Source organism: Myotis myotis, unplaced genomic scaffold, assembly GCF_014108235.1.
Source record: "Myotis myotis isolate mMyoMyo1 unplaced genomic scaffold, mMyoMyo1.p scaffold_m19_p_11, whole genome shotgun sequence".
NCBI classification, from domain to species: domain Eukaryota; kingdom Metazoa; phylum Chordata; class Mammalia; order Chiroptera; family Vespertilionidae; genus Myotis; species Myotis myotis.
The window spans coordinates 69,450,620-69,478,032 of NW_023416315.1; the positions used below are offsets into that span (position 1 = coordinate 69,450,620).

The 27,413-nt window shown below is 36.7% G+C and overlaps 1 protein-coding gene across 5 annotated transcripts in view; it reads right to left on the reverse strand.

The window, feature by feature from the left end:
• Positions 1-1,066: 1,066 nt before the first annotated feature.
• The window catches only part of ING3 (inhibitor of growth family member 3), a 31,428-nt gene continuing 5,081 nt past the window's right edge, over positions 1,067-27,413 (reverse strand). For 3 of the 5 annotated variants that reach the window (XM_036328854.1, XM_036328855.1, XM_036328856.1), the window contains 9 exons: positions 27,268-27,333; positions 9,968-10,064; positions 8,161-8,232; positions 7,257-7,376; positions 6,825-6,982; positions 6,110-6,303; positions 4,409-4,601; positions 3,234-3,272; positions 1,067-1,385 (listed from right to left, as the gene is read on the reverse strand). In XM_036328854.1, coding sequence (XP_036184747.1) covers positions 1,269-1,385; positions 3,234-3,272; positions 4,409-4,601; positions 6,110-6,303; positions 6,825-6,982; positions 7,257-7,376; positions 8,161-8,232; positions 9,968-10,064; positions 27,268-27,333 — 1,056 coding nt within the window. In that variant the 3' untranslated portion in view covers positions 1,067-1,268. Of the gene's footprint in view, positions 1,386-3,233; positions 3,273-4,408; positions 4,602-6,109; positions 6,304-6,824; positions 6,983-7,256; positions 7,377-8,160; positions 8,233-9,967; positions 10,065-21,276; positions 21,296-27,267; positions 27,334-27,413 lie in introns of those variants that run through there. The other 2 variants (XR_004970973.1, XM_036328858.1) reach the window with 2 other exon arrangements.

The following is a 27,413-nucleotide window of genomic DNA, read 5'->3' on the forward strand; positions in this document are numbered from 1 at the left end:
AGTGCTTTAGAGACTTCCTACAGCTAGCATCACCCTGGTTTAGTAAGGCCCAGAGTGATTAAAAAATTGAATTAACTGTCATACTAGTATATGGTAAAATAAAAAACAGAACTGAATTTTAAGCTCCAATCCAGGGGTCGCTTTACTTAAATTGGCCACACTGCCTTAAGTCAAATATCTATAACCATTATTTTCATTTTACCTGCTGTAATTAGACTTCTTTCATGTCCTTCCAACTGAAGGAAAAGTCAGAGAGATGATCTAAAAAAATACATCTGCATTTCAAATTTACATTAAAAATGTCTTTCCCTTATTTTCACATCACAAATTCTAAGCATTATTAAAGAAATCACAGATTAAACAGCTTTCTGTGTCCTGGGCCTCAGTCCTTAGATTATGAAAATTGGAATTTAATTAGAATTGAGAAATTTTCATTAAGTGTGTAAAGTATAAATACAAGTAATTTTTTAAAAACTTTATTTTAACACCTAATACAATTCCAATTTTAAGGATTACTTGCACAAAAAAATAAACACATTTGGTATAAAAATGTATCACTTTAATACCCTTTCCCCTTCAGCCCCTCCCCTCCCACCCTCATGAACTGCACTCGGTCTGGATGTAGAGACATAGAAAGACTAATGGCACAGGTTAGCTTTTACCTACAGGAGTTTCTGTGTATGTACCCAGGTACTCTAGAGGACACCAGCTCACTTTAGCACATGAACCACTTCCTTCAGCCTGCTGAATGTAGTTTCACAAAGAAACAAAGCTTATTATAAAGGCATTTAAAAAACCATTATCTTAAATTCTTTTTAGAAGCACTACCTTTTTTTTTAACCATTTATATACAGTATTACATAACAGCTCTGGAGTGCAGTACATGCAGCAGAACATACCTGTTGAATATAAAATACTTTTCTTAAAACCTTCATCATTGGAATTCTTAAAGTCTAAATTATAGAATGCCCATTACTTTGTGAAAACGGCTGAGGAGTACAAATGTCTGCATATGTTGGCCACTGAAAGAATCCAAGGCTAACTGGAATAATATTCATAGCACACCAGGAGTGCATAAATAATTTACTTACATTATTAAAATACAACCCATAAAATTCAAGTTCAAGATCTTACAGGATTGCCTATGTAAATCCTTTAAGTGGTTGCCTGGAAATGCATTGTATCTTCTTTCTCTTTTCTTCTCTTTTAAAGTCCTATATAAAATGTTTAGTTGAAGTCTTACTCTTTCTCAAATGAAATGACCATCTTTATTTGTGCCGACTGCCTCTTCTCTTCATGGCAGCAGTACACTGTGGACAGTACCATTTTCCTTTTGGTGCTTCTGTCAACCCAACACATCCATAATGGAACCATTCTATAGGGCACTAGAAAGCAAAATTGCAAAGAAGTTTTTAGTTCTTCTAAAGATTAGGGAGTATATTAAAATATGTCCACTACACCAAATATTAGATTAATGGAAACATAATGTTTAGATCTAGGAGCTGATTTATAAACAACACGGTCCAACTGATAAGCTTCGGAGATGAGGCAATGGAGGCACAGAAAAATTATGTACCTTTGTTAACTGAGATTCATGTAATCTATTTCCATAATTCTAAATAATGAACTAAAATTTACTAATTTTCATTTTCTTGGAGAGTAAGTTGATACCAACTTTAAAGATAAGAAGTGAGATGGGTCTCTTATGTAAAAAAGAAATTTATTTTAAAGATTTTATTTAATACTAGAGGCCTGGTGCATGAGATTCGTGCACTTGGGGGGGGGGGTGGTCCCTCAGCCTGGCCTGCACCCTCTCGCAGTCCAACAGCCCTCAGGGGAGGTCTGACTGACGGCTTAGGCCCACTCCCGAGTCAAACATCCTTAGTGCTGCCGCAGAGGCGGGCTTCTGGGCTTCTGGCTGAGCAGCGCTCACCCCGTGGGAGTGCACTGACCACCAGGGGGCGGCTCCTGCATTGAGTGTCTGCCCCCTGGTGGTGAGTGCACATCATAACGACTGTTGTTTGGCTGTTTGGTCAATTTGCATATCACCCTTTTATTATATAGGAGGATTCAGCTTTATTCGCTCCCACATGGAGTAGAATAAGCTACTTGTAATTAAAGACATAAAGGAATGCCCTAGCTTTCCCTTTTGGATAAACCCATTCCTAGATATGCAGAGAGGAAAAGTGCCGTACTCTGCAATATATTAGGCAGTTCTACACTTCCATAGAAAACCTTAGCATTCAGAAAATCTTAAGTGGGAATGAGAGAGATCAGAATATGATAGGTTAATCACAGAAATCTTATTTGTCATTTCCACTAACTGCCTAGGAGACAGTTTCCAATGGTGTTCTTTAAATGCTTGGGCAATACTGTTTTACAATAATTACCAGCAGCCCACAAGTGATTCTAAAGAGGGAAGTGGAAGGAGGGTCTTTCTCTTTCTATGCGAACATATTTTTGGGACCCTGTCAAGTCAGAGAAAGTCCAAATTTCAAGGTACCTAGCCAACCCTGCTCAATCTTTACACTGTTTATAAATTTAAATCTCTTAGCATAACATTCCTGAGTAGGATTTCTATAGAATTCGGAGTTGTTACCCCTCTGGAGTAAAAGATGGACAAAAGAGTTATATGAAAGTAAGGAGGGAGTGAAAATTACTAAACAAACATATTCTTAGCATTCAATAAAGAGTATCTCTAATCAAAAGTAAGCTTTCAAAAGAAGAGCAATTTTAAGACCCCCCCTTTTTTTTTTTAATATAAGTGATTTTTTTATATCAGCTGACACCTGCAGAGTACAATAGGACATACTACACTAATGGGAGGAAAATAATCTCACATTAGATGCTCAACATCCCCACCCTTCACCTAAGCACCATGCTTCTTGAAAAAATGTATTGTTTTCACGTTCCAATTCTTCACTGTGATAAGTGAATTGAATTCTAGCAAACACAATATTCTTTAGCAAAGGGGGAGAGGGTGTTTCTAATTTTCATACAATGTAACACCTTTTTGAGAAATACAATTTGCATAAAACCATAAAATTAGCTATAAAAGTTAAAATAGGGAACACATTAAGAGACACTATCCTATTTTGGAGAGGAATATTTCTAGCACTAATATGACATAATTAACATAACTGCAAACTGTTTTCTTACACTGAAAGACACAATAAATATTCAAATAATAATGTGATTTTTTTCATTCCTGAATAGAAAAATGTGATACTTACATCTTGGTTATCACAGCCCACCATCTCACCATAGGATACCTGGTTAAAGAAAAAATCTTATTATCACTATAGAACAAGCATCTAAATCCAAATTAACTGTTTATGATACTATTAGACAATGAAAATACACTGAATATACACTTGCATTAAGAAACAGGGTACATAGATTTATACATTTACCTAGTTTTTCCAAAAGACTTTATGGAGGCGGAGGGGGAGACACACAGAAATTGTATGACCTTTGAAAGTCTGAAAGAACCTGCTCTGTGGGAGTCATCTCTGTGGATGGTTCCTTTATTAAAGACCTTAAGTTTCTTTTTTGGTTACTTACCTGCTTCGGTTTTAATTTTTTCTTGGGTCACATTAGGTCATCTACATTTTAGCAGTCAACAGTCCATTTCATTGAAACTTCTAAACTTATTACGTATTATATGTCCTTTCTCATTTTCCTTTTTGCGGTACACTGCTAGCACTTTATAGCACAACTTCCTAACTCCTGAATTCACTGAAGTTCTCAATGGACTGAATAATTTTCCAGAAAAGGCAACTAGATGGCATACTTTCAGATTCCATGGACATGAACAATAACTTTACTCTGGGTGACAGTTTTTTGGGGAACACTCAAATTTCTCCCTCAAAGTTCTACATACATATTTCATCAACTTCTGATTGTTAGTGTTATGGAGGGGAAATTGTGGGTGAATCTGATTTTGTTCTTTTGTAGGTAACCTGCTTTTATTTGCCAAGATTTATACAAGATTTCCTTTCCTTAACCCAGGAATGAAATCAGTCAGCACCTTCATCTTGGACTACCCAGTCTCCAGAACTGTGAGGAATAGAGTTCTGTTCTTTAAACCACGCAGCCTGTGGTATATACTATTATGGCAACACGAACAGACTAAGACAATATACACGTGGGATATGTAGAAGTGGTACAAAAAATGTTTAATTACAGGTTATATCTGAGGGCTGAGATTATGGATAACTTACGTTTCTTTATACTCTTTGTATTTACAACAAACGTCATTTTTATAAAAAGCCAGAGAAAATTGTTTATGTATAAAAAAAGCAAGGGTATTTTAACTGGAGTAAAAATAGCACTTGAAAAAAAAATGAAATTGTTTTTTCCTAGTTTGTTCAGATTATGCTTTTATAGACACATGCCAGACTTTTACCTGATTACAGATGCAATATCGTGGTTCATTTGGGTCATAAGTCCAATCGACCTGACTATTTGAATCGGATTCTGGTACTACTGTTGTTTGTTGAGAGATTTCTTGTACAACAGTTGATGATGAAGAACACGATGACAAGGAAGAGGAGGAGGAGGATGAGGATGACTGCTGGCTTGAAGACTTGTTGTTGTTTCTGAAAAAAACAGCATTTATTTGCTCAGCATCCAGAAGTTACCTGAGAATAACTACTAAATAAAAGTGGTATGAAATCAAACATATAAATTAATGTTTAAGATCAAATTAAAGTAATCTGATAGTTTTAAAAGCATAATCATTTAGAACAACAAAGAGCAACATGTTTCATAATGATTTATTTTTCTTTAAAATTTTTTGCTATCTGGAGAATAAAGATATTCAAAAGTAAATTTTTTTCAAAATATTACAGAGTTTTTAAAGTAATTTTTTAATCAGTTACTATTTACTATTGACTTAAATTGTAGGCAGGATCTTTAAGAATTAGTATTAGTTATGGATCCCTTACAGATATTCTTTGTATTTTTAAGCACACTGAATAGTCTTCATCAAAATCTAAAATACCAAGATGTATACAAAAGCATTTGGTGAGCCTGGCCAATGTGGCCCAGTGGTTGAGTGTCCTCCCAAGCACCAAAAGGTCACTGATTCGATTCCTGGTCAGGCACATGTCCGGGTTGCAGGCTTGATCCCCAGTATGGGATATGCAGGAGGCAGCCGATCAATGTTTCTCTCTCATCGATGTTTCTCTCTCTCTCTCTCTCTAAAATATTAAAAAAAAACATATTTATAAAAAAAAGCATTTGGTAAAAATGATCATGATCATCAACTAATGTGTGAATACTTACCTGTGCAGGACAGGAAACCAAAAGTTTTAAAATTCACAAATAACTTACCATTATCTGCATGCTAATTCAATTGTAAAAATACAAAAATTTATCACTGGCAGTTGTAATAAATTTGGGTCATTAAGATGAATTCATTTTTAAAATACTTAGCACTTTTGTGGTAATTTTACATTGATCATTCTTTCAGGGACTTACAAAAATAGACTACATTAAAAAATTATAATACAATTATTAGGTAACTAATTCTGTTGGCCTAGCATTTGAACTTTCATTCTGTATGAACACCTAGCATATGCAGGTACTTAGGACAGACATTGCCAAGTACCATTGTTTTCATATTTAAAGTCAATACAATCATCCTAAGAGTATAATATACAAAATCTAGGGATATATTCATAATTTCAATTTCGGGGACATAAGACCAAGAATTAAGACACGTTGTTCTTAATCAAAATGAAGAATCTTATTTAAAAACAAAAAATTCGCAGGATTTAATTTGTATTTTATGTATTAATTTGCCTAAAATAAGAGGTTATAAATGAAGAAAGTTTCATAAAATGGTTTATCCTAACAAATAAAAGAAAGCAAACAGAAATAATTAATAAACCCAATTTAAGACTAGAAAAATTAAAGACTCTTAACCCTTTTTAAAGACTTTACCTCTTCAAAGTACGGAAGTGTGAATGACAATGCCATGCCTTTCAACTCTCCAAGCATCCTGACCCCTTATATGCTGCCTCTGTTTGACATGAAAGCCAGGGGATGCCCGCTAGCTGCACGCCTGGTAAAGGGGCAGGGCTCCCGTAGCAATACGACTTACTTGCTCTTTCTCCCACTCCGTGAGTCTGCTGCTGATGAACTGGCATTCTGGGTCAATGTAGTCATGAGCGCTGAAGATGATGAAAAGCCAGCTGTTTCCCTGGGCATTGAAAACTCTTTTCCCAGCTGAAAGTCATTATTTTTAAACGCTTCATAACTGGCTTTTAAACTTGATGTCCTTCGGCCCTCTTTCATCTTGAATAGACATTAATGGACAGTATTAATATACATACATATGTAGATTGTCTTTCTTAAGTATTAGTAGTTACATTACTTTGGTTTAACCAATTCTACTTTATTTTGTTTAAACCATTTTCATCATTATAATTTTAAGCTATTTTGTGTAAAGAATTTAAAATCAAGGCAACCTATGTTCTGCGGCTACAGAGAACGCCCTGGAACGGGCAGATAGAACAAAGTATTGTCCTAGCAGGTGCTGTGGGTTATAGTCAAGAACATGGACATCATGAACAATTATTGTGAGAAGGAATCTGCATGAGACTGTATGAATCTATTTTTTATTTTTCATTATCAATCAAGTAATTTCTGCATGTTCATTTCTTTAAATAAAATATCAGATATCATAAAACTATGACTTAAAAATGAGCCTGTGCAATTAGGAAAACTTCCTGTCCACACCTAGTTGTTTCTACTAGAATTTGCCAATATTTCGAACAAAACGAAACACCTTGTTCCACACCTTTTCCATTTTTTACCTGAGCTGTAGCTTGAACTGCTTGAGCAGCTGCCATGGTAATTGCCCCTGCACCAGTTCCTGAAGATAATGAGCCAATATTATAGGAGGCCAGAGGTTGGGAGGAATTCACATTGTAAGCATTGTTGGATGAGGCCGTAGAATTATTATTTCGACAACCTGTGTAGAATTAAAGAATAAATAGAAATGGTCAGAGAGAACATAATGTTAGTGTGTTTAAAATACTTTATTTCCCACAACAGATATAATCATGAATTTAAAATTTTCATGTCTCTATAAAATTTCATATCATATTTTTCCTTTTTCTTCTTTCTCCTTATGTAGAAATTAACCAGGTAAAGAATCTGTATATTCATTAATCCTGAGTGCTTTAATTTTCCCTTATTTTAACATGAACAAGCAAAAGCAACCAATCACATTTAAGAATACTTACCTAGTGTATTTTCCTTAGAGGCATCGGATGTTAGGGTAGATAGAAGAGCTTCAGATTTAAACTTCTTTTCAGGAATATGATCTGTTGTCGTATGGTGAGAAGTTGGATTATACTTCCTTTCTGCATATAAAGAATCCATGTGTTTTTTAACTTTAGAGAAATACAGACCATGCATAATACTTCCATTTAGTTATAAACTGGTACATTTTATGATCTGAGTTCCTCATGATATACAGAACATTATGTTTTCTTATAAGAGGACAAACAGAACTCTCTATGTTACATGTTTTATCAAGAGCAAACTTCTTAGACATTTAAAAAAAATTTTAGTAGGAAAGTACTGAAGTTAATTCATCGATGCACAATGGGTTCACATGTAGCATGAGGGAAATTCTGTTTTGAAAACATTATCTACAATTTAGATAAATTTTCAATCAACCCTTCTATCATGTCAAATTGATTTATCAAAAAATGCAGACAGTCATCAAGCCAACTGGCTTACCATTCACTTAGTCACTAAGTGAAACATTATTTCTGCCAAGCAGTAGACTAAGCACTGCAGAAGCAAGAATGAAAAAGACAAAGAGCCCGCCATGGAGTACTTTGTTGTTTGCCTTCGGTATTTGTGTGTAGGAAGTATATGCTGCTATCAGTACCATACAGTCTTCCTCTATGGATTTTAGGGAAAAACAGATCCCTGTTCCCAAATCAAAGATGCTTTTCCCAAGTGAAGAAGAGAAGTCTGCCAATAATTGCAATGACAAATATATATCTAATGAAAGAAAAGTAAAGGAAAGATACTTATGTCTCAATCAGTTGTGTAGATCTAATAAAAAAAATATACAGGTAATATGAGCTTTTAATTCTATTTAAAATTTTATTTGCACTAATAAACCAAACTTACTTTCCACTGGAGTATGTGAATGAGCATGGTGATTGTTCACTGGCTGGGAAGGAGTATCTAATTCCAAAGATCCTGAAAAAAGAAAAAAAATGACAAGAGAGATTCACTGTCATTAACTGTCACCACAGAACTTTACATGTCAATCAACTACAGGTACTGTGTACCCTCACTCAGCAGAGGACTAGCAAACTCTGATGTATATGCCTGTGTCACTTTAGTCAAACATATTAGGTCACCACTGCCAATTTCACCCTGAATCAATTGCATACTTTCTGTAAACAATAAGTAATCCATTTCTCAATATTCACCTTACGTACAAAACAGGTCAAGGCATGCTAATTTCGATTAAGGGAATGCACAACAGTAGGTACCAAATAAGTGAATGAATGGATATTATAACTCTTTTCTATGGGAGATCCTAAAGTATTAAGCAACGGGACATTACAGTACAAAAGGAAATTCTTTGATCACTGAAATGACCTAAGATAGTAAAGGATTTTGCTTGTGAAAAGTGAAACACAGAATCTACCGCCAAGCTTTACAATACTTTTAAATAAATGTTCTGTGTTAATTGTGATCCCTTAAGATGAAATTGTGGCAGGGCATAGAGTGGTTCAGTTTCTATATCTTGATCCAATTTAGTTTCATTTGTCTGTGTCCTCATGAGGATGCTTTGTGAACCTTCCTGCAGTACTGAATAGGCATGAATTTCTGTTATGGTGTGTCAAAAAAAAAAAACAATCAAAGGAGCTAAAGGACATTTTATTTTGTCTCAAAATACTTATTATTATCAGATAGGGTTCCCCTGGAATAAAAATATCACAACTAAATTAAATGATCATCTAAATTGATGGATCCATTTTGAATACAGCTATGGATTCCTACCTGGCTGCTTCTCTAGTTAACAAAAGTATATTAACAGAGTATATCAACAGAGATACATAACCTAACACTGTAAGTAAATTTTTCGGGGGTGTGTGTGTAGAAATATGTACATGTTCTTGCCACTGAAATGCACCAAGTAAAAAAGATGTTTGAACCCTTAAACTAGATTCTAGTAGAAAACAGCCACAATACTGATTTGGCTCACTAACGTTTAGCTGGTGTCTACTCTGGGCTTAACACCACACCACATGCTTTTATGGACATCACCTATTTAGGTTGGAATAAATGCTAAATTAGTTAAAAAAAACAACAACGAAGCTTATGTCTCCACTTTTGGGAAATCTCCTTAGTTAAACCCAAGAAGTTATAAGGGTAACCAGAGCAAGAGATCAAGCTGAGAACCTTGCAAAGAAATACTAAAATGGCTTCTCGCTGATCCAAGAAAATTTAGAGGAAAGAGACAGGACTATGGAGCCTATTAAAATTTTTCTTATTAACACAGTTGAGGAAAAGCCTTAAAACGATTCTTAAGGAGAAATAATAACCTTCTTCAAAGCTTACAATTTACACAAAGGCGAAGCGGGTAGGGCAAAGTCAATACATTTCATGACAAATGGTTGACTTGTTTCTAGATGGTTATTTTTCTTTAACTCTCTGCTCTTACCATTCAGCTTACTAGCATATATGCATATTAAAAGTGGAATGACTTCACATTTTATTTTCATAGCCAGTGAGAATATTCTATGTTCTCTCTCTCCGTTTCCATGACCCAAACAGTTTCAACTGCCAAGGCCCAAGCTCTCCGACCTGGTTGCCACCATCCACCGAGCGCAGGATCTGAGAAGTCTCCGTGGGCCCAGTTCTCCTCAGTGACTTGTGCACATACTATCCAACATGGATGGGAAACGTAAATTTTACTTACGCCTCTCTAATATTTCTGTAATTCCAGCATTATCAGCTTCCAGCTCCATTTTAAACTTAGCGAGTTCCTGATCCAGCTTTCTCAAGTGTCGATCTACCTGTTTCAAAGAAGAACAAAGATAACCACCAACATTTGGGACACTATTAAAGTGTCAGTTTAATGAGGAAACCTACATCTTTATTTCTGTTAATGATTCTGTTTTGCATCCTTGAGCAGATCGATTGACCTATACTTCAGGTTATTCATCTATAAAATGAAGATGCTGGCTAAATAATCTCCGAAGTCTCCTTTAATAAATTTTCAGTTTTAAGAAAGCAGAATTGCAATTTGTTAGAAAATGTCTGAAAAAAGTGGTATATAAAACGAAAGCAACAATGATATTAGGGATTTGGGGGGAGGAGCGGAGGTGCAGGAGGGCTGGTAACTTTTCATAGTACATGCCCTGGGTTACTTTTAGCCTGATCTGACCCTACTCAGAACAAGGCCGTCCACACGGCCATACCACATCGTTGTTATTTAGAATGAGCAATGAAAGACCCTCAGTCTACAAACAAAAAGGCTATGATATTCTATACATATATTTCTCTAAGGCAGGAAAGTAAGACATTTATGTAAAGGGTTGAAACAAAAGGAATTTTTAGCCAGAAGACTGCATTCCTCAAAGAGCCCGGTTAAAATAGTTTTACTATAAAACTACTGCCCTTGTAAAGGTGGCAAATTTTATTTTCTCATTCACCTAGAGATCTTTTGACTAATTTCAGAAAATTATATGATACCTCAAACTAGCAACAAGTCTTCATTTATTTTTTAAGCTTAGTATTATTTTTTCAAATGTACTACTTTGAAGTGAAAGAAAAAAATCATAAATTCTTTGAAAAAATACTCATGTTGCATTATTGACAACCTCTTTTTCAAACTCTAATTTCCCACAGGATCACTGTTATAATTAGTAACTTTCTTACAAATATCAAAATGCCTCTGGTCCCTTACAAGAACAAAAACTTTAAGAATTTCAATTAAGTAATGTATATCTAAAATAAGGGGGGGGGGGGAGTAGGAGACAATTTGTGTGTTAGATACCAGGTAAAGTGCTTGATGCATTAGATGGTCTATCTTTTCTAGCCCTCCCTCTAACCTTTTGAGATACGTTATAACTGTTTCTACTTCATAAGAAGAAACGAAGGCTCAGAGGGATTAAGTCAATAGTTCCTGTATTACAGAAATAAGATTTAACGCTGATCTATATGTAATAAATTGTGTTTCACCATTTATGCTTAACATTGTCCTCTGAACTTGTATATGCAGAAGCCAACTGTTGTTGTTTTTAACTCAGAGTAATATAATTCCATTTGAAAAAATAGGATTATCTTATTATTTGTATTTTGTATATTAAAACAGCAACCACTGGGGTGTTGGTTTGCGATTTTTCAGTAATTTAAAGCCCAACTGTCCCTCCATCTTCACACACAAGTTATTTTTCAGAGCTTGGTTGTAATTACAATATTTAAAATCCTGTAAGGTCACATATTATGGACACTTGCTCCTATTCAAAGAACCTGCAGGTGATTGAGCATCCTTTCAAAAAATAAAGTGTGAACACAGACCTCAGTTATTCAAGAATATATTTTACATTGTCAAAATTAAATCTCAAGGGAAATCAGAAAAAAAATACTCATATTTAAATTCCAAGACCACTTAATCCACCACTTTTCCTACCTACAATTATACTACTAATAAATACTGAGTTCTTATTATGTGTTTAGCACTGGGTTACTTGGAGGATACATGACGTATGAGAGAATCCATCTTCATAATAATTAGAATGTAGCTAACAAATCAATATTTATATAATATTTTTAATATAATAAAGTTTTGAAATATATCTTTATTCTAGATCTAACAAATAAGCAACAGCTGAAAAAGGGTCAGAAGTAGCACCCAAAAAAATAAACCATTGGGCAGAATAGATACAAAGGAAGTATGAATGTTAGTGAAGACTGGGTGGCATTCAAATAGACAGAAAAGGGAGTAATAATTAGAAAGCAGGGAGACAGGAAGACAAATAGTATTCTTAGAGAAAAAGAAAGTAGAGTATGGTGTGGCCTGTAGCAGGTGTATATGGTATAGAGAGGAAGAGCGCCGGAGTCTCGGGTGGGAGAGTGGGGTAGGGGGAGAGGAAGACATCACACACCGAACTCACTCCATCCCTGCAGGTAAGATTGCTTTACTAACGAAAGACCGTGCTGATAAGGCTTATTATGCCTGAAAGCATGGAAAATAATGATGAGAATTTCCAATACTAGATAGTCCAAAAAAAAGCAATGGAACCCAAAGAATTAATAACTCCAAAATCCAAATTCATAACTAAAATAAACAAACACAGAAAAGCCTTAACTACACTGTGGTGGGCAACTTCATAAAACAGCTCCCACCTCCTGGTATGTAAAAAAGATTACAAATTCATTTATTAGTTATTTACTTAATAGCAATTATTAGTTAGTGAGGATTTTCTTAGCTTAACCATTCCTACTAAATCAAATTATAAGTGCTCACAATAAAGCTGCTCACAATATTTAATTTAAGCTATAAAGCACCAGGATACTTAGTATTAAGCAGCCCTAGCAAGAGCTTAATTGAACTTGACTGTACTCTATAAAGTGCTCTCCCTCTACCTACATGATTCTGAATGATTAAAGCATCTATTCTAACTGATCATAATGGCCCCACAGTTTACGGACAAAGCAAGAACCTAAGTTACGCCACCCTTGCACACACCTCTAACCCCACAAGACGGATTTACAGCAGTAAAGAGGGTACTGATTCAAATGACCATAGATTACTAACACAAAGCTGACTAGACTCCAATTATTGCATTGTTCCCCACTTAATGTCAACAAATGCTAGCAATAAGTTTCCTTAAAGCCAAAAAACATATCCTATAACACCAATCATCAGTGCTTTAAGTTTAAATCTATTATCCTTTTTCTGACCTCTTTAGAGACAAAGGAAATTCTATCAACATTATTTAACATATTCATGATCATAAAGATGTTTAAGTCACAGCTGGCCCCTCTGCATGAAACAAGAAATCCTCATTCACTCTTTAACATTCTTCCATAGTTGTAATCCTTTATTCTCTTTTGACTCTCCCAGTGTTCTAATATTCAAATTTTCATGTGTCCCTGAGGACCCAAAACAAAATAACTACATATAGCTTTGTAAAAGTTTCTACATGATTAATGGTTCCCAATACGGTCAAATTCTAAAATTTAGATGCCTAGCTTACCCTTTCAAAATGAGCACTCAGTCCCTAAGTTGAAACCCATGGCAAGAAGAGATAAATTTTTATCCATGAAAAGATCAGGTAATAGTGAATAAGGATAAATTGGTGAAGAAAAAGGAACCTTGATGGCAAATTATTTCTCTGATAAGTCATGAAAATCATTCTTTCCATCTCTGAATTATATTTAAACGAGATGAAAATTTGATCCATCTTTAGGCTGAATCAAATACTTGAGGCCTTAGCACATAAACTACATCTAATCATCTTCCTAAAAGACAGTAAAGATAAGAGACAAATCAAAAGGTCAAACATATATTTCATTCATTAGAGTATCAGATGAAGAATTCTTAAATTGATAGGTAAAATGTGGGCCTGAAATATGATCATCTCAGGAATAGGCGAGGATATAAAAAAGAACAAGTTCAAGGGTAGTGGGCACTGTAACTGACTGCTAAAATCATTCAAGCATTAACTAAAAGCTCAAATTTTATCAGAGTATACATAAATGAACTTTATTAGGTACTGCAATCTAATGCAGCCCTGACAGTGACATCTGGCTGAGGAACACAAACAATTGTATAATGATTATGAGTATCAAGATTCTAGAAGGAGCCGAAACCGGTTTGGCTCAGTGGATAGAGCGTCGGCCTGCAGACTGGAAGGTCCCAGGTTCGATTCCGGTCAAGGGCATGTGCCTGGGTTGCGGGCGCATCCCCGGTGGGAGATGTGCAGGAGGCAGCTGATCGATGTTTCTCTCTCATCGATGTTTCTAACTCTCTATCTCTCTCCCTTTCCTCTCTGTGAAAAATCAATAAAATACATTTAAAAAAAAAAAAAAAAAGATTCTAGAAGGAAATTATTGCAATAGAAAATAGATATTTTTTTCTGTCAAATTTCACTAAAAGACATTGACATTTTTAGTTATATTGAACCCTAATTCCATATATTTTTTATTTGCTGATATTTAGGCAGTCCAGTTTCTTTTTTTAATAAATATACAGTGCAGGTCATAGGAATAAAAAGTTTACCACTGATTTTAAAAGTAAACAAAATATTTCAATGAAAAATAATGCAATGAAATATTATGCTATAATAAAACATTGATGGGCAAAATCAAACACGATTATATACTAAATTGTTATAGCTTAAAATCTGTCAAAATAATACATGCTTACTTAAAGTTGCCATAAAATGTGTTTAAGCAAAGCATATATCAATCTTCTCTAAGGTATAGTTCACTCCTCTGGTTAGAATCCTTCATTGACTTCCCATTGCTTTTAATTTTTAAAAAATTTTCCATCACCATTTATCCCCTCTATGACCTCTTCCTCCTCCACCCCCTCTTCCCCTCCCAATCACCACACTGTTGTCCATGTCCATGAGTTCTCTACCTCTTTTTTTTTTTCTCTTTGACTCACATTACCCCCTCCCCCTGACCCCCAGCACTAGAGCCATTTGCTTGGTCTCTATCTATGAGTTTGTCTCTATTTTGCTTGGTAGTTCAGTTTGTTCATTAAATTCCATGAGTGGAATCCTATGACACTTGTCTTTCTCTGACTGGCTTATTTCACTTAGCATGATGTTCTCTAGGTCCTTCCATGTTGTTGCAAAGGGTAAAATTTTCTTCCTTTTATGGCAGAGTAAATGTATCACAGCTTTTTTATCCCCTTATCCGTGGGGAAGCACGGTCTTGGTTGGAAAGTCTGTAAGAAGGAATCTCCAAAAGGTTGGAGGCCTCTAGGGGACCTTGCCAAAAGTCAGTAGACCCTGCCTTGACTTTTCCAAACAAGTCTGAGCCCCTGGGTGTTTTACTGGAATCTTCACGTTTAGTCTTTAGATGTCCTTGCTTAAAGAACACTGCAGATGCATGTGTCTTCTCAAGGATGCTTACCCTACTGATAGTATCTAATAGTTAATTTTAGTTCAAACTGTTGTTACAATAAAAGCCTGAGGAGGCAGGCAAACAGGGCTTTGGTTTCTCAAGCCAAGCAGTCCCTTAGCCCTCTCTTTCACAAAAAACATGTGTGGGAGTAATTACTCATCTGTCACTCAGGGTCTGGCAGTCAGCACCAGCACTTATCTACTAATGGGCACTTAATTCTGGCTTTTGTAAATAATGCTGCAATGAACATAGGGGGACATATATTCTTTCGAATTAGTGTTTCTGGTTTCTTCAGATAAATTCCTAAGAATGGTATCGCTGGGTCATAAGACAGTTCCATTTTTAATTTTTTGAGGTAACTCCATACTGCTTCCCACAGTAGCTGGAACAATCTGCATTCCCACCTACAGCGCATGCGGGCTCCATATCCTCGCCAACACTTGTTTGTTGATTTGTTAATGGTAGCCATTCTGGCAGGTGTGAGGTGGTATCTCCTTGTGGTTTTAATTTGAATTTCTCTGATGAATATTGATGCTGAGCATCTTTTCATATGTCTATTAGCATCTGTATGTCCTCTTTGAAGAAGAGTCTATTCAGGTCTTTTGCCCAAAAGACAACCCACTGAATGGGAGAACATACTCGCCAATGATACATCTGATAAGGGGCAAATATCCAAAATTTATAAAGAATTTATAAAACTCAACACCAAAAGAACAACAACACACAACCCAATTAAAAACAGGCCCCATTGCTTTTAGAATAAAAACCACACTGCTCCATTGACTTGCCTGGCCCTGCATGGGCTGGCTCCTGCCTGCCTCCTCTCGTTCCACTCCTTTCTCACTATACTTCAACCACACTGGCCATTTTCCTGGTTCATTCTGCCCTTTTTTCACCTCAGACTTTGCACTTGGTACTTCATCTCCCTGAAATGTTATTCCTTAAGCTTATCACTTGGCTGGCTCTTTCTCATTTTCCAAGTATTATCTCAATTGTCACCTCTTGAAATTACATTTATCCTGAATATATTCTTAACAACTTCCCCCAGTTATGCATTCTTTTTTCCTCTCTCCATATGTTTATATCCTTTCTAGCACTTAGCAAAATCTAAAATAATCTTTATTTACTAGTTTGCTTATATTAATGAACTATCTGTGTCATTACTGCCCACCTACCACCAGTAACTGTTTATAGCTGGAGTTCTATAAATACTTGCTGAATGAAAGTTATACTCTCCCACTATGAAGAACTGAATCAGTAGAAGTACCACTGTCTACAGGTCGAATGATCTATGAATAAAAAGTACTGTAGTTTTACACTTACGCTATGTACTCACCTCTCAAGTACATAGCATTCTAAGCTCTCAAATGTTAAATCCTGGCAGAATTTAACTTCTCTTTAATATTTGTAAAAACGTTCACTTGGATGTTTATTGTTGACTAGAGGCCTGGCACATGAAATTCATGCACGGGTAGGGTCCCTAGACCTGGCCTGCGATCAGGACTGATCTTCCCCAACTACTGGCAGCTGGCCCTGCCCCCTGCCGTTGCTGCCACCAGTCTGCCTCTGTGTGTGGGGCAACCGGCAGGGTGATTGGGGCTTTGGTACTGTCCGCATCTACCACCACCCACCCCCGGTTCCTGGTTCCCCATCGGGCGATTGGAGCCTGACGGCCCGGGGTTGGGGGAGGAACCGAGAAGTTGGCCAGCAAGCCCTGATCGGGCGATCGGGACCTGGGCCTAGGGGCAGCTCCTGCATTGAGCATCTGCCTCTAGGTGGTTAGTGTGCGTCCTAGACGACCAGTCGTTCCACCATCAGTCAATTTGCATATTACACTTTTAAATATAGATATGTAGATATAGATATAGATATATAGATATTTTGGGGAGTAGAATTAATTTGAGATCTATATAGATATATAGATATAGATATATAGATATTTTGGGGAGTAGAACTAATTTGAGATGGTAAATCCATTTAGTGACCTCCCTACTTAACAAGTCAATGATGCCATTATGTTTGTTTGCAATTACTTGTGAGGCTAATAAAGTAAATTTCTTGGCCTCAAGCACAAAGTGTTCAAGTACCAAAAGCCACTCTGGCAATATGGTGCAGCGCACAGCGCACAGAGCACACACATTCCAAGGAGGGTGTATAATTGGTGTTAACATTTTAATAATTATGTATTTGCAATGCTAGTTTCCATTTATGTAAGTAACATCAAATTTTTAAGTTTTAAACTTTCATTTAAAAATGTACTTAGTAAATAGAGGTGTAATGGAGATATTGTAAAAACCTTACAGGTGAAATGCAAATGATTAAGGTGTAGAAAATTCTGGATTAGATCACGTAACAAAAGTCTTTGTCGTCCTTTGTAGACCATTCAACTAGTCTACTGTGCCAGGCTCTGAGCATACAGAATCATTAAGAACCTCACCTACTCTCAGGGCCCTGGTTGCCTCTAATATTTTTTATTTTACAAAAATAATAAAATAAGACTTTATTGGGAATGAGTTAATTGGAAGTCCAGTATTGTTATTACTCTGTATGGTAAGATCTAATAACGTTTAATAAATTTTTTTCATGATTTAAAAGGAACCACTCTAAAAGCAAAGGAATTGAAAAGAATGATAAATTTCTATGCAATGTATAATTATTAAGTGGAAGATATTTTTTATTTAAAACTTCCAAGACACATATATCACAATAAGTGTTAATATTTTTATACTAGTGCCTTTTGTTGAAGGCACATCTATAAACCCTGTTTTATAAGAACTTTCAAAATGAGCTTATGTATCAGAGAAGGAAATCTATCCTAACATGGGAAACTAATAAAATTGAGAGCAGTTGAAAAAGAGGAACACCAAAAAGATCTGAGCAAAATCATGGATCATAAGATTATTTGGTCTCTGAAAATGATTCCATAAAGGAAGCTAAACTGATCTGAGCTGTATGACTTTCGCTTTTCCTGGTTTAAAGCCATACTTTGAAAAGAAGAAGCTATTTGCACTGCAGTCTACCAAGCCAATCTCAGCACACTAAAATGTAACTCTATTGCCTTCTGAGAAATAGTGACCCAACTAAAATACATCTGACACCAACAACGACACCATTAAACTCTATCTATCCTTTAGTCTCATATCTTGGGAGTCATGTTACTGCTCCTTTTTCTCCATCAACTTATTCAGGTGATTTTGTTCCACAAATATTTACTGAGAACATAGTTCTTGACATTTAGAGCAGGGAAAACACAAACACACCAGTAAGAGGTAAATAAATAATTATAATGTGATTCAAATAATAATAAATTCCTGGGATTAACAATGATTTGGAGGCTGGCATGATGTTGTTGAGGGTTAGGGTGAGGCACAAACTGTATATCACCTCCTCAATATATGCCTTCTCTCCTCTTTCCTGACAGAATCCCACATACCTGGGCCGGCAATGTGCCATGTTAAACAACATACCTCAGCCTCCCTTGCAGCTGGCCAGTAGTGAGATTTCCAGGCAGGCTCTTCAAAGGAGCTGACTGAAGCTGCTAAATGCGCCCTTTCGAGTAATCCCCTACTGCGATTCTACTTGTCCAGAGTGGGAACAGACTGGAAGGAGTCTGGGGCACTGAGCATGTTGAAGTAGCCTTATAAGCCCTGGTCTGTCTCCTCTAACAGTTATTTTACAGAAGAGAAAAATAAATCATTTGTTTAAATCGCTCTTGTGTGGCTTTTCTGTTATAAGTGGTCAAGTCTCTTCTAGATATAAATGACAACTATCCAGATGATTGAGATGACTTTAATAAAGACGCAATGCTTACCCAGGATTATGAAAGATGGATACAGTTTACCAAGCAAAGATGAAAGGAAAGGCATTCCAGTAATTTTTTTTATTTTAGAGTCACTTGAACTATAGCAGGCTGAAGTGGAGAGGAAGGGATAATGAGAGGTAGTTAGAAAGTAAAATGAACAAGATATGGTGATGAACAAAATGTGGAGAAGTTAGGGACAAGGAGGAGACTAGGATGACTTTCAGTATACCACTGTGCATGACTAGGTCAGTAGTTCTAAGATTTAGAAAGAAAACGTGGGGGTTCCAAGATGGCTGCATCTGGAATCTCCATCTGTTTGCTTCCAACCCTGGACTGGCCTCGCAGCTAAACTGCAGAGCAATTATCTTGAAAGACCAGAGAAGCGTAGCTGATCTGAAATATTGAGAACGGGAAACACAGGGAAATACAGGAACCTCCTCGCACGGGTACAACTGGGAAGTCCAAGGGATACTGTGGCAGCACAGGCTCTCAGCTCCATGCAGGGATCCCCAATCGGGAGCAACAGAGAAAAGAAGGGGAGTCCGCATAGCATCCAGCAGCGGGACTCAGTGAGAATTCGGTCCCCCTGAAAGACTTGGACGTGCCCAGAACAGAGTGATATCTTCCTTGTAACATCAACCTGGGAAGTTCGCTCTGGTTAGGGACTGCTGGAGGGGCCACGGAGCAGCGCTCGGGGACAGCGGAGGGGTCTGCTAGGTGCACCCAGCAGTGACTTTGATGGGCCCTCTATTCTCTAGAAGGACCTTGAGCAGAAAGTTGTTCAGAGACTTAGACTGTGTGGTTTGGGAAAGAGGATTGGTCTTGCCCATCTTTTGTGCATGAGTGGCACCTCTCCCCCACTGCTAAACTGCTGGGTCTCTGTGTATCTCTGTATTCCCATGCAAAGGGGAAGGGCACGGGGCTGGAAATCTGTACCCACACTACTTGGTTTGATGGTTTGGAGGAGACAGATATTTGGGAGCCTGGGAAGAGGCCTTGTCCAGCTGGTGCTGGCCATGCAGAGATTGGAGTGCCAAGTGGGCTGATTTTTAAATTAATTTTTATTGTTGAAAGTATTACAGATGTCCTCTTTTATTCCCCCATTAACCCCCTACTCCATGACACCATCCCAGCACCGAGGCCTTCACAACACTATTGTCTGTTATATATGCATATAATCTTTCCTGCCCCCCACTCACCCCTTGCCTCTGAGATTTGTCAGTCTGTCACATCCTTCCAGGTATCTGGATCTGTTTTGTTCATTCGTTTATTTTGCTCGTTAGATTCCACATATAAGTGAGATCATGTGATACTTGTCTTTCTCTGCCTGACTTACTGCACTTAGCACAATGCTCATCAGGTCCATCCACGCTGTTTCAAGGGTAAGAGATCCTTCTTTCTTACAGCTGCACTGCACTCCATTGTGTAAATGTAGCACCTCTTTTTTATCCACTTATCTACTGGTAGGCACTTGGGTTGTTTTAAGATCTTGGCTATTATAAATAGTGCTGGTATGAACATAGGGGCGCGTATATTATTTCCAATTGGCGTTTTGGGATTCTTAGGTTATATTCCTAGAAGTGGGATCATTGGGTCAAATGGCAGTCCCATTTTTAATTTGTTGAAGAAATTCCATACTGTTTTTCATAATGGCTGCACCACTCTGCATTCCCACCAGCAGTGTACTAGGGTTCCCTTTTCTCCACATCCTCACAGCACTTGTCATTTGTTGCTTTGTTGATGATAGCCATTCTGACAGGTTTGAGGTGATATCTCATTGTTGTTTTATTTTGCATCTCTGATAATTAGTGACTTTGAATGTTTTTTCATATGTCTTTGGTCATCTGTGCACCCTCTTTGGAGAAATATCTATTTAGGTCCTTTGGTCATTTTTTAATGGGATTGTTTATCTTCCTTTTGTTAAGTTGTATGCCTTCCTTATATACTTTGGAAATTAAACGCTCATCAGATGTATCATTGGTAAATAAATCCTCCCAAACAATGAGCTCCTTTTCATTTTGTTGATGGTTTCTTTTGCTGTGCAGAAGCTTTTACTTTTAATGTAGTCCCATTTGTTTATTCTCCTTTGTTTCTCTTGCCCTAGGAGATGTATCGGCAAACATACTAGTATTGCTATGAGACATGTCTGAGATTGCTGCCTATGGTTTCTTCCAGATTTTTATGGTTTCACGACTTACATTTAAGTCCTTTATCCATTTTGAGTTTATTTTTGTATATGGTGTAAGTTGGTGGTTTAGTTTCATTTTTTTTGCATGTACCTGTCCAATTTTCCCAACACCATTTATTGACGAGACTGTCTTTACTCCACTGTCTGCTCTTGCCTCCTTTGTCAAACTGTCACTGTTCAAAGATGACATGATATTATAGATGAAAAACCCAAAGACTGCACACAAAAAACTACTAAATTTAGTATACGAATTTGGCAAAGTTGAAAGATACAAAATTAATATCCTGAAATCAGTGGCATTTTTATACACCAATAACAAACTCTCAGAAAGAAAAATTAAGAAAACAATTCCATTTACCATTGCAGCAACAAAAATAAATAAGGTATCTAGAAATAAACTTATCCAAGGCGGTAAAAGACCTGTACTTGGAAAACTAAGGGACACTATAAAAAGAAACAAAGGAACATATAAACAAGTGGAAACATATACTGTGTTCATGGATCAGAAGAATTAACATCATTAAAATGTCCATACTACCCAAAGCAATCTATAGATTCAATGCAATCCCTATTAACATACCATCAGCATATTTCACAGATCTAGAACAACTATTCCAAAAATTTAAATGGAATCAAAAAAGACCGCAAATAGCTGCAGCAGTTTGAGAAAGAACAAAGTAGGAGGCATCACAATACTGGATATGAAACTATACTTCAAAGCCATTGTAATCCAAAGATGCTGGTACTGTCATAAGAACAGGCATATAGATCAATGGAACAGAACAGAGAGAGCAGAAATCAACCCACTTATTTATGGTGAATTAATATTTGACAAAGAAGGCAAGAGCATTCAATGGAATTAAAGCAGTCTTTCCAATAAATAAATGGTATTGGGAAAATAGTATAGGAATATGCAAAAAAAATGACCACCAACTTACACCATGCACAAGAGTAAACTCAAAATGGATAAAAGACTTAAACGTAAGTCACGAAAACATAAAAATCCTAGAGGAAAACATAGGCAGCAAAATTTCAGGCATCTCTCATAACAATGTTTACCGATACATCTCTTAGAGCAAGGGAAACAAAGAGAAAATAAGCAAGTGAGACTACATCAAAAAAAGCTTCTGCACAGCAAAAGAAACCATCAACAGGATGAAAAGGGAACTCAAGGCATGGGAGGATAGATTTGCCAATGATACCTCTGATAACAGTTTGATTTCCAAAATAAATAAAGAACTCATACAACTTACAAAAGGAAGACAAACAATCCAATTAAAAAATGGACAATGGAACCTAAATAGACTTCAATAGCCAAGAGGACATACAATGGCTAAGAGACATGAAAAATGCTCAAAGTGCCCTTGCTGGTCTGGTTCAGTGAATAGAGCGTCGGTCTGCAGACTGAAGGGTGCCAGGTTCAATTCCAGTCAAGGGCACATGACTGGGTTGCAGGCTCGATCCCCAGTGGGGGGCATGCAGGAGGCAGCCAATTGATAATTCTCTCTCATCATTGATGTTTCTCTCTCTCTCTCCCTCTCCCTTCCTCTCTGAAATTAATAAAAATATATTTTAAACAATAAAAATAAAATAAATGTTTTTAAAAAGCTCAGAGTCATTGATCATCAGAGAGATGCAAATTAAATCGACAATGAGGTATCACCTCACATGTGTCGGAATGGCTATCACCAATAAATCAGCAAATGACAAGTGCTGGTGAGGAAGTGGAGGAAAAGGAACCCTAGTACACCACTGATGGGAATGAAGACTGGAGTAGTCACTATGGAAAAGAATATTGAGTTTCCTCAAAAAATTAAAAATGGAACTGCCATCTGACCCAGTGATCCCACTTCCAGGATTATAACCTAAGAATCCTGAGACACCTATCAGCAGCATTATTTACCATAGCCACAATCTAGAAACAGCCCAAGTGCCCATCAGTAGAAAAGTGGATAAAAAAAGATGTGGTACATTTCACAATCGAATACTACACAGCTGTAAAAAAGAAGGAACTCTTACCCTTGGCAACAGCATGAATGGATCTGGAGAATACTATGCTAAGTGAAATAAGCCAGTCAGAGAAGGATAAGTATCACATGATCTCATTTATATGTGAAATCTAATGAACAAAATAAACTGATGAACAAAATAGGACTAGAGATATGAATACTTGGGACAAACAGATTTCAGTGAGGAGGGGCCTGAGTGTACAGGAAGAGATTAACCAAACAACATACATGCATAGGCCATGGACACAGACAATACTGTTGCAAAGGTCTGTGAGGGCACCACGGGCTGGGTGGAAGGTGGCAAAAGGGGATAAAATGGGGATATCTGTAACAGTGTCAACAATTTTAAAAAATAAAGAAAATGTGTGTGTGTGTGTGTGTTGGGGAGTGGGAGGGAGAGAAGAAAAAGGGAAGCTAAGAGTTAAGTTTTAATTCACAGAGTTCCAGGGCGTGGAAACTCTCAAATAAGATGAATAGACTCAGAAGCCAAGTCTGAGCATGAGAAATAATTCATGCATAATTATCAAAACTAACAGAATACATGGAAAAGCAGTGAAAAATATTTCTCAACTTGGGTGGTGTCTGTGGGGCCAAAGGAGGTAAAACTGGCATTTGATAAAATAAGTTTTCACCAAGTGGTTTCTGGTCTTCCTGGCCTCTGGAGTTGGGGTAGCAGATGGGAAGAGAGTTACCTCTACAAGAAAACCACTTGAATAGAGTAGCAACCATTATGAGTGATATTCAAGACGGAGGAAAAAGGCCATAAAGATGAGAGGGTGATATCAATGATTAATATTAAATCTCAAAGAAGAATAGATTTTTTTTTATATTATGAAGATGATGGTCACCTGAAATAGCAATGGAGTATTAACAAAGGAAGGGAAGAATAGAAGTAGGAAAAAATTAAAAAGGGAGCAAGGTAGGAAGGAGGAAAGGGGAGAGGAGAAGGAAAAGAATAAAGAGAAGACATTGCTAGAAGTACTGGAGAATGGGAATTAAACAGGTTAAGGGAGGCAGAGCTGAAAGAGAAGTGCCTTCAGGAAAGTAAAAAATGGCAGTTAGGGAAATGCGATGGAGTGAGAATTTAAAAATGGAATGAGTGCCTACTTTCCGCCAAGTTAAGAGCATTACATAATATGGGGTAAATCCTCCTGTCAGGTACAAATTAATACTCAATTTTACAGATAAGGAAATTGAGGTTCCCGGATTAAATAACTTTTCCAAAGTCCTGCTATCAGCTGAACTCATGTCTGTATGGCTCTGTTATGGACACTTACTTTTGATTACATTTTATTAAATTTATTACATCACCTTTTAAAATTGAATTTATTGGGTGGCATTAATTAAATTATATAGGTTTTAGGGGTACATTTTTATAATATTGTATTGTATGTTCACGACCCCAAGTCAAGTCTCCTTCCCTCACCATTTATCCTCTTTATTCTCTCCCACCTCTCCCCATCCCTTTTCCTTTGGTAATCACTACGCTATTGTTTGTCTATACATCACCTTTTAATACCTTACTCTTTTTTTAAATCCTCACCAAAGGATATTTTTTCCATTGATATTTTTAGAGAGGGGGGAGGTGGGGGGGGGGGAGAGAGAGAGAGAGAGAGAGAGAGAGAGAGAGAGAGAGAGAGAGAGAGAGACATTGATGTGAGAGAGACACATAGATTGGTTGCCTCCCACATGAGCTCCAGGGACAGAGATCAAGCCTGCAACCGAGCTATGTGCTCTTGACCGGGAATTGAACCCAAGACCCTTTGGTCCGTGGGTTGATGCTCTAACCACTGAGAAACACAGCCAGGGCTATTTCCTCACCCTTTTAGTCTAATTAGTCTATCCTCCTCAAAAAATTTAATTTTCATTTTCATTCTATGTTTATCCATTATTTCTGAGTGTAATACTTTCCCCTCAATATAGTACCTAATCCAGACCCCTGAGCCTCTGAATAAATTCTATTCAAAACTCATCTCATACCCTCTAAGAAATCAACAGTAACTCCACATGACTTAGTTCAGTCTTTTACCAGATATCCCTTAATACTCAACTGCATTAGTCTTTACTTGTTACATGTTCCTATTCAGGATCTTTACTTTGAGGGCATGTCTTTCCAACTAGTTTACTTTGAGGACAGGAACGATTTATAATATTTTCTCTTTATTCCTCCATTACACCTAGGTAAACTCCACTATACCAAGCACAGAGTGAATAAACACTATGGTTCCTAAGTAACAGATGGATACAAACACACACATTTAAAAAGCACATATTTACGTTATATACATATTTTCCTAAATGCATGAAGTACTTTTCATAAAGGTATAAAAAGAAGCAAAATCACAAAATATAAATGAAACAGAGTACAACCAAAGAGCTATATGATTTAAAAAGCAGGTAATCTATGCCCTAGTCGGTTTGGCTCAGTGGATAGAGCATCAGCCTGTGGACCAAACATTCTGGTTCGATTCTAGTCAAGGGCACATACCTTGGTTGCAGGTTCCTCCTCGGCCCAGGCCCTGGTCGGGCCTTGTGCAGGAGGCAACCAATCGATGTGTTTCTCTCACATCGATGTTTCTCTCTGTCTTTCCCTCTCTCTTCTACTCTCCCTAAACAAATCAATGGAAAAAAATGCTCGAGTGAGGATTAACAAAAAATCCTATATAATAAAAGGCTATATGCAAATTGTCCCATCGGGAGTTTGACCGGGAGTTCAATTGCTTGCTATGACGTGCACTGACCACCTGGGAGTGGCGCAGAACATGGTGGGAGACCAGTGGCAGCAGTGGAGCGCTGAGGGAGTGAGGGAAGGAGGAGGCAGGGAGGCAGGGAACCTGATTGGCCCTGATCTCTGGCCAGGCCTAGGGACCCTACCAATACACGAATTTTGTGCACTGGGCCTCTAGTAAATAAATATATCAATAAATAATAAAAAGCAGGTAATCCATATATAAAGATTGACATATACAGTCATTAAAGGTGAGAAAGAATACTACTAAAAAAAAAAAATTAGTCTCAGATTCAAAGAAAACTGTATTTTTCTGTTTATAAACATAATTCAAGGCCAAAATAATAAAGAACTTCTTTTTCATTCCATAATAAATGAAGCTACTACCCCCTCTACCTTTCTTCAGGCCTTATCTTTTATGAAATTGTTTTCAGAATAACTGTAAGAACAAACGCGCCTAGGTTATTATAGCCATAAAATATTTTCGCTATATAAAAACAACTAAACATTTTCTATACACGACAAATGTTTACTAGTTTTGTGTAAGCATTTACAATGTATACCATAGGTGGTATGCATCTTTCTTCTTGTGTCTTGCTCACCAAAGGCATTTATATTTACATGTACTTGTTCAGTAATAAGATTGTGACTACAAAAATAAGACATAAAATCTATATGCTAAAGTTCACCTAAAGTGAACATTTGTTTTCAGCTTCAACTTGCTTTGAGGCAAACCAGAAATGAGTATTAACTAAAGTATCTATGTCAAAGATGATGCTCTACATTAAAAGGAGCACCATATTTATACCAGTTTCAGAAATATTGCCTATACCTGTCTACTTAGTAATTTCAATCTTTTACTAGTACAAGCGCTGCTGCAGCAAAAAAGAACCTTTTTAAAAAGTTTATTTAGTCTATTGTTTCCCACTTTTGCCACCTAAGCCAGTTGTGCACTACCTACTGACATCACTGGATAGGTGAGTACGATCTATTAACACTGATTCCAATGATTCTCTTCTTCATTCTAATTTGACTACCAAGAACTCTTGTCAACACAGTAGTCTTCTGTTTATTTTACCACAGAAACAATCTCAACATGATTTATCAGGAAACTAAACACACTACCTTAAGAAGAAAAAGATTACTAAAAGAAAGCTAAACAAACAGAAAGTCTAACATCAGATACAATTTGAAAGCAATAAAGATTTGGCTAAAATGTAAGGATCTTGACCTGTTAACTAACATTGTGGGACACTACAGGAATCTTTTCTACAAAGAAACCAAACAGATTCTGAACTCTCAAATTAAATGTTTTAGTCTGCTCTTCCTTTTACATTTAAGGGAATAAAATTTAAAGTGACCACAATTCAAGTATTTATGGCATAGCATGCACATTAATTTTACTTACCAAATCATATATCTGGTTTGCCAACTGTACCTTCTCATCTGCATCTTCCAAAGCTTTATAGTAATCCTAAATAAAAACATTTGCATTTCAAGAATAAATTAATAATCTTAAAATATGTGTATCTAGGACATATAACCACATTTTCA